Genomic DNA, 12,386 nt, shown 5'->3' on the forward strand with positions numbered 1-12,386 from the left:
TGTGTAACTGACAATCTGTTAAACCACTGAGATACTGAACATGCCTCTGTGAAACACAAATGTTAAAGATGAAAAAACCCAGGAGCCTCCTCTTTTTTTTCCAGTCGACAAAGAAGCAGCGGCCCTGGCCTCAGCCCCCATCTCAACCAAACCAAACCAAACCAAACCAAACCAAACCAAACCAAACCAAACCAAGCAACCCTGCCATGGGCTGAGCCCCTTCCCCCCTCCCCAGGCTGCGCCCCCCCCCCCCCCCCCCCCATCGGCCCCATTCTGACCAAACCAAACCCCAACAGCTCCCAAACAGGAAAACAAAAGAGGCTACAAAACCCCAACCAGAACAAAGCCAGCCACAGCCATTAAAATCTCACCATCAAGTCCCCTCCCCCCAACACAACTAAAACCAAAAACCCCCAAAACTTACAACCCATACAAAATAACCCTACAACTAAAATTAAACAAAAAGCCCCACAAAAACCAACCATAAAACCAATCCTAACACAACCCAACCATAACTTCTACCACAAGTTACTGGCAGGTCAGGTGCTAACCCTTTCAATACTTCAATCCTCCCTCAAGTAAAAGGGAAAAACAAAATACAAACATAAAAATATTATAAAACCATCAAAGACAGTGAAGAAGACATGAAATCCCAAATAAAAAAAAAAAGAAAAAGTACATTAATCTTAAAAATAAAACCCTCTTATAAACTATAAAGAAAAAACTCTTTTTTTATAGCACATAAAATTATAAAAAAATAAAAATATTCAAATTATTATCAAACAAAGAACCTGCATACTAAAAAAACCCAAATGTTAAAATAACTGTAATTTTATAAAAAGTTTAAACAGGAAAACATAAAAGCATAATCCAGTACCCCCAAGAGAAGATCTCTATTCCCAGAGATAAAAATAATTGCAAAAGTAAATAATAAAAGCTTTTACCTTTAAATAACTCATCTTTAAAACAATATCCCATAAGTTGACATGGCCCATCAACAAGCTGTAGAAAAGCTTCTGGAAATAAAAACAGCTTAACAATACCAAAGTTCCACAGAACTGATATCCATGACAAAATTAAGAACCACAAAAAACCAATTTTTTCCTTTTGAAAAAAAATCTCCATAACCTTAACAAGAAAAACGTCTCTCCCTAAGTCAACTAAAAAAAGGCTATTCTAGAAATAGTCACCTAACTAGAAATTGAAATTTTACTTTCTTTATATTGTCAGTAAAAAGAAAAAGTTGTAAAGAAAAATAAAATGTTCGAAAGAATTAAATTCTTACTCCTTTTTTCTTTCTTAATTTACTTTCAATAAAAATTTCTTTTTACACTTTTAAAATTTTAAGTCCACTTTACCTTTCTCGTAATCCAATCTCACAACAAAATAAATACATAAATAATTAACCAATACTAAAACCCACCATACTCATCAAATCATTAGTTAAGAAATCACAAGATTAGAAAAACCTTAAATTAATAAAACAAAACCAAACTTTTGCCAAAGTTTCCCTGATTTTCTAAAGTTCCCAGTAAAGACTGTTTTATAGTTCGGAGCTCCTGACAATCTCTTGTCGGTATTTCTCCAGGGAGTCCAACTCAGAGTACACAAACAATTGTAATTCTTTTAAATGTCTCCTTGAGAGAGTTTTTTAGTGGATGGGGGTCAGGACTTGTCTGTTCTGCTTGGCCCAGCCCAGGCAGGGCTTTCCCAGCCACATTCCACACTCCATTGCCCAGCTGGAGCCGCTGGTGCCTCTGAGTTGTGCTGCCCCAGCCCCAGGGACGCTCTCCTTGTCTGCCCATTCCCCCACGGTCTCTGGGCAGGGATGGCCTCACTGGGGGCTGCTGACATCCTCAGCAACTTGGAGGCTGCTGCTGAATTTCACTGCTCCAGAGGCTTGTTCAGCCTTCAGCTCTTCAGTGCAGGAATTCAGTGTCCCAGGGCTCATTGACATTCAGAACACCTGAACAAGCCAAGCCTCTGGGAATCATTTGATTTTAATTTTCAAATCATATGTGGTTAAGTAGATCTCAGTAGTGTATTCAAACTGAATACATGATATTTAAAAAGACAGGGAGAAAAGATTTTTTAGGTCCTGTTTAGGGTTTTTTCCCCTGTTAATTCATTGATATGTGCAATCTCCAATTGACACTGAATCCAAGTAGCTCCTCATGCAGTTGGAATAGATATGAAAATCAAGACCCTTCATGGCTGACAATCAATCAGACTCTGTCCCTACCCCCACCCCACCATTTCCCCCATCCAAGCCCTGGCACTCAGAGCAGCCTTGTGCAAATCTGAGCTCCCTCCAGCCCAGGCTGCACCTGCAGCTTTCAGCTCCTTGGCTCCAACTCCCACCTGCTTTCCTTGGAGAAGGAGCTGCCCGCCCGAGACACAGAGGGATGTTCATTTCTTGTCAGCCAACAAAAGCAAGGGAAGGCACAGCTCCATCAAATGCAAAAGTCATTCTTCTCCCTGGGCCTGCCCCTGATCCCCACAGCCTGTCCTATTTCATTCATTCCTCCTTTGCCAGGCACTTTCTGGGACAAGGGAGCTCTGCTCTGGGGATGGAGGGAGGTCCAAGTGCAGCCACTGGAGTGGGAACCACAACTCATCAGGTTTGTGTCCTTTGAGGGAGCAGGAACTGGTGAGACTCAGAGGCACAGAAAGGTTTCTCTTCATGGCCAGCATAAAAAATGTGAAATGATAAAATGTAATAAACATCAAAACACTTCCCCCAGCTCCTTCTGACATTGCAGCAACATCTGACATGTCCACCATCCACAAGGGATTTCCATACACTAAGGATTTTAGACAAAGATATAAGAAGAGGTGATATAAAAGAAAAAGCTACAACTAAGGAAATATTTAAACTTCTGAAAGATTGGGCAATTCCCTGAAGCTCAAAGCATGATGGCTGTCAAGGGAGATGCATTGGAATGACCAGACAACATCTGCAGGAGGAAGTCTTGGAGCAATACGAAAGACATAGGTCCAGCTGCACTAAATGAAGAGATGTCCTAAGACATGGCCATTTAACCAGGAGGGACGGAAACCCCTAAAGGAAGGGGGTCATGAAATATTAGACTAAATGTTGGTGCAAAAGGGAGAGGGGAAAATCAGTATTTCTTCTTCTGCCATCAGTCAAAGAATCCAGTAGATCCAGAAAATTCCTGTTCCTGGTTGGAAAACTTTGCCATTTCTTAAGAATGCTCAATTGACATAGATAAAAAAGATTTGCTTGTATAATTATGAAACTAACAGGCATTAACACCTGTGCCCCTTTCTAGGCAGACATCAGCTGTGGGCCCATGGAAAGGCAGTGCCACTTGTGCCCTGAGGTGCCCAGCTGGGATTGGATCTCTCCCAGAGCACCTGAGGGAGAGCAGAGCACCTTGCAAGCTGCAGGTCCCTGACAGCCCCACAGGGTTCCTGTCCCATCAACATCTGCTCTGCTCCAGTCTGAAACAGGGCCCAGCATGGTGCTGGGATCATCAGAGAGCTGAGGTGTGTGCTGGAATTTAATGGCCTCCCCACCCCACAGCAGCCCTGCATTTCCCTGCTGCAGCCTTGGTCTCCAGCACAGCCATGGAGGCTCTTTGGGCTCTGGAGTGTTGCTGCAGCCCTCAAGGGCAGCTGAGCTCTGCCTTTGGCACAGTCAGGCCTGGCCAGCGCAGGCCATGCTCAGCAATTGCTTGTGTGTGCCTGGCCTTGCTGTCAGCCCCGGCAGCGGCTGTGTGGCCCCTTTGTGGCCCTGTGCTGGCCCAGCCATGGTGGCCCAGCCCCTGTGCAGGCCCAGCCCAGGCCAGGAGCATTGCGGCTGGGAACGGCCCCTGTGCCGTGGTGCCTACAGCAGCCTTGGGGCTCTGTGCCCCATGGCCTCCCTGCTGGGCAGCCTCTGCCAGCTCCTGCAGAGCCCGTGGCACCTGTGGGGCTGCACAGACAGCCCTGCCCTGGGCTCTGCCGGCCTCTGGGCCAGCAGAGAGGCAGCCAGGGCTGGCCATGGCCGGGAACAGGCCCTGAGCCCTGCAGGAGGAAGGAGCTGGGCCACAGCCAAACTCAGCCCAGGCCAAAGCTGGGCTCAGCAGCCAGGCCTGCCAACACATGGGCACAGAGGCTGGCACTGACAAATGTCCTGGGCCCCCTCCCTGCTCTGTCCCTGCCACCAAGGGCACAGAGCAGCCTCCTCTCTGGGCCACTTGCCTGTTTGCAATGCCTTGCACAGGCGCTGGCCCTGCCCCACAAGGCCTGGCCTGAGTCCTGCCCCTGCACGCTCAGCCAGGCTGAGATGGACACTGATGGTTTCTGGGCCAGGCTCTCGGAGCCCAGCCCAGCTCCCTGCAAGCTCTGCCAGCTGCCCTGAGCTCTGGGCAGCACCAAGGGCCTCTCTGAGCCCAGCCCAGCCCAGCCGGCTCTGGCCCCACAGCTCTGCTCAGGCCAGGCTGCTCTGGGCACTGGCCCCACGGCCTCAGCCCCTGCCAAGGGCACAGCAGCAGCTGCAGCTGCCACAGGACTCAGCCCCAGCCATGGGGGAAGGTGCTGGGCCAAGGCCAAAGGAGGCTCCCTGGCTGCCCTGCTCCCCTCTGGCTGAGGTGCTGAGAGCTCTTCAGCCCCTGCTGCCATCCCATCTGCCCAGGGCAGCACCAGAGCCTCGGCCTTGGGGCCCTCAAGAGCTGCTCCTGCTCCGGGCCCAGGGCCCATGCCAAAGCTGGGGCAGCCACAAAGCTGTGCCCATTTCTGTTCACTGCTGCTCTGATGGGGATGGATCCTCAGCCACTTGGAGGTTGCTAATGAATTTTCCTACTCTAGAGGCCTCTTCTTTCTTGAGCTCTTCATTTCAGGAACTCACTGAAAAAGGCTCATAAATATTTTTTCAAAATACTCAGAGAAGAAAATCCCTTGGAAATAATTCAAGTTTTCAATTCTTCTGTGGTTAATCAGAAAAATTTCAGAAGTGTTTTCAAAATGAATCTCCTATATTGGAAAAAAGCAGACTGAACTGTTTTGTCCAGTTTTCTTTTCCTGTTTATAATTTGGTATCAGCAATGTCCAGTTGATATTGACCCCCTGCAACTTCTAATGTAGCCTGAATAGATAAGAATGTCAAGACCCTTCATGGCTGACTATCAACCAGACTTTTTCCCTACCCCCTCCCCACCATTTCCCTCATCCAGCCCCTGGCACTCCGATGGATCTGGAATGGTGTGGCCAGCAGGAGCAGTACAGGGATTCTTCCCCTGTGCTCAGCACTGGTTGGGCAGCACCTCGAGTGCTGTGTCCAGTTCTGGGCCCCCCAATTTAGGAAGGACATGGAGGGGATGGAGCGTGTCCAGAGAAGGGCAACAAGGCAGGGGAGGGGTCTGGAACACAAGTCCTGTGAGGAGTGGCTGAGGGAGCTGGGGTTGTTTATCCTGGAGAAGAGGAGGCTCAGGGGTGACCTCATCGCTCTCTACAACTCCCTGACAGGAGGGCACAGCCAGGTGGGGGTCAGGGTCTTCTCCCAGGGAACAGTGACAGGACAAGAGGACACAACTAAAACGTGCACCAACGGTCATTTAGGACAGATATTAGGAAATATTTACAGTTCTTCTCTTTGGAATCACACTTTGGAACCCTGGGCTTTGGAATGGGCTGCCCAGGGAGGTGGGTGAGTCCCTGTCCCTGGAAGCTTTTAAGGAAAGACTGGATGTGGCACTGAGTGCCATGGTCTGGGTGACAAGGTGGTGTTGGGTCCCAGGTTGGACTTGATACTCTCCAATGATTTTTCCGGCCTCGCTGATTCTCTGATGAATGTGATACTGCAGGGCCCTGGAGAAGCAAGGGGCCAGTGTGACACTGCAGGGCCTGGTGGCACTAAGAGGGCCATGGTGACACTGTGTACGACATGGCAGCACAGAGCCAAGGGGCCACAGTGACACTGTGGGGCTGAATGGAAGCAAGGAGTCCATGGTGACAGTCTGGGTCCTCCTGGAACCACAGAGGCCACTGTGACCCTGCAGGGCCTTGTGGAACCAAGGGGCCATTGTGCCACTGTGGAACCAAGGAGAGCATTGCTGCACTGCCAGACCTCATGGAACAAAGGATCCATTGTGACACTGCAGGGCCCAAGGATCCAAGGGACTTTGTGACATCATGGAACCAAAGGGACATTGTGACACTGGGAGGCCTCATGGAATCATGGAGGGCATTGGGAAACTCTGGAGCCTCATGGAACTGTGGTGACACCAAGTTGTCTGGGAGTGTGGATCTGCTGGAGGGTAGGAGGGCTCTACACAGGGCCCTGGACAGGCTGGATCCAGGGCCCAAATCCAACAAGGTGAGGTTTAACAAGTCCCAGTGCTGGGTCCTGCACTTTGGCCACAACAACCCCTGCAGCACTACAGGCTGGGGACAGAGTGGCTGGAGGCAGAAAGGGACCTGCAGGGACTGATGGACAGCAGGCTGGACATGAGGCAGCAGTGTGCCCAGGTGGGCAAGAAGGCCAATGACTCCTGGTTTGGATCTGGAATGGTGTGGCTAGAAGGACCAGGGGGTAGATGGGCTGTTTGCAGAGGAGGGAACCGGGATGGGCAAGAGGAAGAAATTTGTACCAGGGAAGAGTAAAGAAAACAAAGGTGAAGCAAAGGAAATGCTCTGGGCAGTTTGGGGGTGGCTGCCAGGCAGCCCTGGCTCTGAGCAACAGCGTCTGCAGTGGCACAGGAAACTCCCAGCTGATGGGAACAAACTTTCTGGCTGAGTGCAGAGGCCAGGACAAAGCTGAGTGGTTTCCCTGCTGTCCCCCAGGCCTTGCTGGCCCCAGGGGCTGATGGCATTTGTGCTCCCTCAGCTTCATGTCCCCACAGCAACAGCATGGAGGTGCTGCCCCTGCTGTGTGCAATGCAAACAGGGGCTGCTGAGGCAGTGCTGCCGTGTCTGTGCCTGCAAGGATGGGGCACCTGTGTGAGCTGGGGGAGAGGCCAGGGCTGCAGAGGGGGGATGTTGTTGGCAGCTGCATGAGGACGCTCTGGGACGCTGCCCTGGGCTGTGCAGCGCACTGGGCATGGATCAGCCCCTGCTCTGCTGCTCCTTCCCGTCTGGCCCAGGGCCCTTGCAGAGCCCCAGCCATGCTGTTTGCCCCCAGCCTGCCCACGGCCAGCCTGGGGCTGCTGATGGGGGTTTCTGTGCTGAGCATTGGCCTGGCCGTGTTCTTGAGAGAGCCTGGGCAAGGAGTCTGGAGCCCCCAGGGCCTGGCCTGAGGCGTCAGCGCTGCCCCAGCAGTGCCCATGGCCTGTCCCTGCTGCAGCCCCGGCACTGCCACCCCCAGGGCTGTGCCCGGCCCCGAGAGCACTCAGGCCCTGCAGCAACACCAGGGCCACCAGGGCAGCGGGGCAGGGCCACGGCAGCAGCACTGGCAACACCAAGTGCTGCTGCTGCTGCTGCTGGGCACAGCTGCTGGGCCAGCACTGATCTGCCCCCAGCTCTGCACACAGACATTGCTGCTGCAGCTCCAGAGAAGGCAACAAAAGGGCATCTCTGCAGAAAACTCTGCTGGGAGATCCTTTAGTTCCTTTAAAGCCACTGAGAGCGCAGCCCCTCATTGACACAGTCTGTGGGCACAGGGAGGGTGGAGAGAAACAAAATGAGAAATGGCACAAGCAATGATATTTGTTTGTAGATAATATGAAAAATTAAAACAAGGGAATAAACCTCCCAAATCCAAACCAACACAAACCATCATATATGACTTTTATTATAATTAATTTGCAGAAATTTCCAACAGTTTAATATTTCTGAAACCATCCGGTCATCAGTCTCCACACTGCAGTCTTGAGCTCCTGGTTCCTCAGGCTGTAGATGACGGGGTTCAGGGCTGGAGTCACCACTGAGTACAGAACTGACACTGACAGATCCAGGGATGGGGAGGACATGGAGGGGGGCTTCAGGTGAGCAAATGTGCCAGTGCTGATAAACAAGGACACCACGGCCAGGTGAGGGAGGCAGGTGGAAAAGGCTTTGTGCCGTCCCTGCTCAGAGGGGATCCTCAGCACGACCCTGAAGATCTGCACATAGGAGAAAACAATGAACACAAAACAGCCAAATGATAAACAAAGGCTAACTACAATGAGTCCCAGTTCCCTGAGGTTTGAGTGTGAGCAGGAGAGCTTGATGATCTGTGGGACTTCACAGAAGAACTGGCCCAGGGCATTGCCATGGCACAGAGGCAGTGAAAATGTATTGGCCGTGTGCACGAGAGCATTGAGAAAGGCACTGGCCCAGGCAGCTGCTGCCATGTGGGCACAAGCTCTGCTGCCCAGGAGGGTCCCGTAGTGCAGGGGTTTGCAGATGGACACGTAGCGGTCATAGCACATGATGGTCAGGAGGGAAAGCTGTGCTGAGATGAAGATCACAAAGAAAAAGAGCTGAGCAGCACATCCTGAGTAGGAGATGTCCCTGGTGTCCCAGAGGGAATTGTGCATGGCTTTGGGGACAGTGGTGCAGATGGAGCCCAGGTCAGTGAGGGCCAGGTTGAGCAGGAAGAAGAACATGGGCGTGTGCAGGTGGTGGCCACAGGCTATGGCGCTGATGATGAGGCCGTTGCCCAGGAGGGCAGCCAGGGAGATGCCCAGCAAGAGGCAGAAGTGCAGGAGCTGCAGCTGCCGTGTGTCTGCCAATGCCAGCAGGAGGAAGTGCCTTAAGGAGCTGCTGTTGGACATTTGCTGGGACTGCACATGGGGATCTGTTCATGGAGAAACAGACAGTGAAGAGTTAGAGGAGATACCTGTAACCAAAATCAAAGCACTTTCTCATACACCCTCCCCCGGAAAATACACAGACACTATTGTTCTTAGGAGTTCTGGGCCTTTTTTAAAAATCTCCCCCATGTCTTTCCTGGTGTTCTAGGATATCAGAAAGCCTCAGAATTTCTGCTGCCCCCAGGGAAAACAGAGTGCGTTCTGTGAGGCAAAGTGATGAGTGGAGAGTGAGGGGATATGGTCTGGTTCATTCTGACCTGTTCAGAGTTTCTCTGGGTTTTACCTTGCTCAGGTGGAGAGTGATCACCTTCCCATGCTTCCCCTAAAATGTCACCAGGCACTGCTGAGAGCAGATGGATCCACCCCAGCCCAGCTCCACATTACTAGCCAAGGACTCACATTGCTCATTTCACCAACCCAGCAGCATTTTCAGTGTCACAACACCTCTGCCTTTCCCCATCAATCTCATAACTCAGAGATGCTCTAGGACAGGTTTGCACCCTGGATTGAAGCTCCCAGCTTGGACTGTAATCTCAGGGAGACTTCAAGTGTCCTTCTGCTGGCATTGGACTGTGGGAGAGGCAGCTCCTTCCCTGGCTGCACTGACAGCATTGCCCAGAGCCGGGCCCTGGGGACAGCGTCACCCTGAGCCAGCTGTGCCCCTGCCAGAGCCCCCAGGGCCGGGCAGCTGCTCCCAGCCCTGTGCTCTGCAGAGGGAACTTGGCCTGGGGCTGCAGAGCTGCCCCACGGCTCTGCTGCAGCTCTGCCTGCACAGGAGGGGCTGCACGCCTTGGAGCCCCGGGCCTGAGGGCAGAGGCTTGGCTGGGGCACAGGAGGGAGGGGGCTTGTTCAGAGGGAGGGGCTGCACTGCAGGGGCTCCTGTGGGCATCTCTAAACTCTCCCTGCCACAGCATTGCTGGGCTTTGTTTTCTCTCATTGCCTGATCTTCTCTCTGCTTCCTGCAGATTTTCCTCCTGCAGGTGTTTCCCTGTGCCTGATCTCTCCCTGCCAGCACCCACAGACCCCAAATCTCTGTGCACTCTCCTTGGCCTGACAGAACCCTGCCTGTTTGCAGGGCACTGGCTGGGGGCAGGTTCTGTTTGCAGCTTGGAGAAAGGACAGCCTGATGGCTCCAGCAAAGGTGATGCTGCTGCAGTCCATGGGCAGAGGGGCTGAGAGCACCTTAAGGATCTCCTGTGAGGCTACTGAGAACTAAAAGTAACAGTTTGGATGTGTCAAGCTCTTGTCAGCATTCATAATTAATAATTCCTAATCAACCTTTAATATTTATCCCCCCCTACCTGCCATGCTCCAATAGTAGGAAACTGAAGACAAAGTCTTAGGAATATCCTTTTTTCTTTTAAAATCCTTGTCTTGGAAATAGTCTATGACTGACCAGAACCCCTCAGCATGTCAGAGCTTCATGAGCATTTCACCTCCCCTGCACCAGAAATACTCAGAGTTGTACTCACAGGCTCTGCAGGCATTGGGATGTTGCAGCTTGAGGAGATGGCTCCAGGAGCTGCAGCTGCATTGTCCTGCAGCCAGAGGTTCCTGTGCCAAGGGCTGGCAGTGATTGTGCCCCAGGCACTTCTCAGCCCCTTCCCAGCCCTGACTGATTGAAGCTCTCTGTGCCTCTGTGCTGTGCCCGCGCTGGCTGCAGGCAGTGCCCCGGCCCTGCTGGGCTGGCACAAGAGCTGCTCATCAAGAGAAATGTGCTTTTGAAGCTCTTCTTGGTGACCAGGAGCTGCCTCTGTGCCAGGAGCCCAGCCCAGCTCAGCAGCACAGACACAGCACAAGGACTTTAATCAGCCTCTGGGGCTTTGTGCTCAGGCCCTGAACATCAGTCCCTGAGAGGCAGCTGAAGAAACCTCTGCAGAACTCCAAGGCAGCATCCAACTCCAAAGTTTCTTGGACTTTTAATGGGTCCCAGAGAGGGACACGACTGAGCAAGTGTCCCCAGGCCCCAGGCAGAGCAGAGAACTGCAGGCAGTGATGACAGGTGGGGACAAAGAGAAGCCAAGTCTTGGTGCCCTGGGGCTCAGCAGGGTCTGTGCCAGCAAGGGCTGGGAGGAGACACCTTGTGCTGAGGCCCTGGGGCCTCCTGGCACAGCCCCAGCCAGGCTGGGCACTGTCAGCCCCTTGTGCTGCCCTCAGCATCCCCCCCTAGGCCACATCCCAGTGGCCTCAAGGATCTGCTGCAAGGAGTCCCTGGGGAGCCTTGCTCAGCAATGGCCCTGGGGGCTCCTTCATGCTCCCTGCAGGGACTGCAGGTTTTTCAAAGGACTTTGGCTTTGGCTTTTGCCTTGCAGTCTCTGAGAAGTTTGTGCAATCATGGCCTCCAATTATCTGCTGTAATTAGTCCCTGGAGAGGTTTTGTCAGTAACAACACTCACTGGGGCTCATTAATAGTTCAGGGTACTCCAGTTATTTTAAGGTACTTGGTTTTTCCCTTTTGATACAAATTCTGTGAGAGGTTTGTGCAATCATGGCCCCAATTATCTGCTTTAATGAGTCCCTGGAGAGCTTTGTACTGACACTCAGTGGGGCTCATTAATACCTTGAGATACTCAAGGTTTTTAAGGTACTTTATGGATTTAAGAATACTTTTAGGTACTTTTAAGTACTTTTAAGGATTTTCCTTCCCACAGTGAATCTCTGAGAGGTTTTTGTGCCATCCTGGCCTCCAATTCTCTCCTCCAAGGAGTCCATGAGGATCCTGTGTTGGGTATCTTCCCCCTTTCTGTTTTACAACAAAGATGGAACTGAAAGAATTTTGTAAGACCTAAAAACATTCAAACAAATGTGGGACCATTAACAACACAATAACAACAACTAAGAGAAATAATAGTCCTGTTTTAGCTAGACATCATCCAACCCTTTAGTCCCATATATTGGAAGAGTTTATTGAACCAGTCTTTGTTTTCCACTTGAAGCCTCTTGAACCCTTCCTTCAGTACCTGAATGCTCTTGTGGATTGACTCGCTGTGGCTGGAGAGGTTCGGCAGCACATGCCCTCAGAGTCTACACAGCCATGCCCCTGTGCCCAGAGTAAAAACTCTATTGCTGTTCTGCAAGGTGGCGTGTCTGATGGTCTCTGTGTCTGAGAGCAGCCACTCAATGTGAGGGAGGTGGCATTGGTTTGCTTACTCAACAGGCACCCAGGATGGTCTGATTGTCCTAAAGCTTTAGCTGCAGCCACCCAAGGTAGTCCAAACTGGGGGTGCTACCATCCAATACCTGGATTAAAGCTTTCAAAGCCATCTCTTTGATATCATCCAATCCTTCTCTGGGGATACCTGCTGCTTGATCATCTGCTAGGCTGTGCTGTCCTTCTCCAGCTCGATGGTTGATTGTCAATTCTGCCCTTGCCTCATTATTAGCCTAGTCTGCTATTAATTGATTTAGTAAACACTTCCATCCCCCTTCCCACAGGGTGTATTCTGTAGGTGACAACAACATGGTCATAATATATTTTAAATTATAGGGGGTTAAAGCATGTGCTGTAAACATGGCCCTCATTAGGCCATTAAAACAAGGTAAGACCTTCCTGTGGTTTTTAGCTGCCCTACACAGATCCTTGATTTCCCTGTAAACCAGGAGCTGACACCTGGGATTTTGCCCCCTTCTTTCATAACATGTGGGGGCAAT

General features: G+C 51.3%; 1 protein-coding gene and 1 long non-coding RNA gene across 2 annotated transcripts in view; one reads left to right on the forward strand and one right to left on the reverse strand.

Moving 5' to 3' along the window:
* Positions 1 to 12,386, forward strand: part of LOC139603485 (uncharacterized) — a 117,701-nt gene that overhangs the window by 77,659 nt on the left and 27,656 nt on the right. The gene's annotated exons all lie outside the window — the stretch shown is intronic.
* LOC139603506 (olfactory receptor 14A16-like) lies at positions 7,764 to 8,696 on the reverse strand. Its single transcript, XM_071454469.1, has one exon. It carries the CDS (start codon positions 8,694 to 8,696, stop codon positions 7,764 to 7,766), a length of 933 nt encoding a protein of 310 aa, XP_071310570.1.

The sequence above is a fragment of the Agelaius tricolor genome, unplaced genomic scaffold, assembly GCF_023055355.1.
Source record: "Agelaius tricolor isolate 1412-34295 unplaced genomic scaffold, bAgeTri1.0.p SCAF_39, whole genome shotgun sequence".
NCBI classification, from domain to species: Eukaryota; Metazoa; Chordata; class Aves; order Passeriformes; family Icteridae; genus Agelaius; species Agelaius tricolor.

What these genes read in the sequence shown, in the direction of transcription:
- LOC139603506 (XM_071454469.1), bottom strand. Translation starts at nt 8,696, where the DNA reads ATGTCCAACAGCAGCTCCTTAAGGCACTTCCTCCTGCTGGCATTGGCA.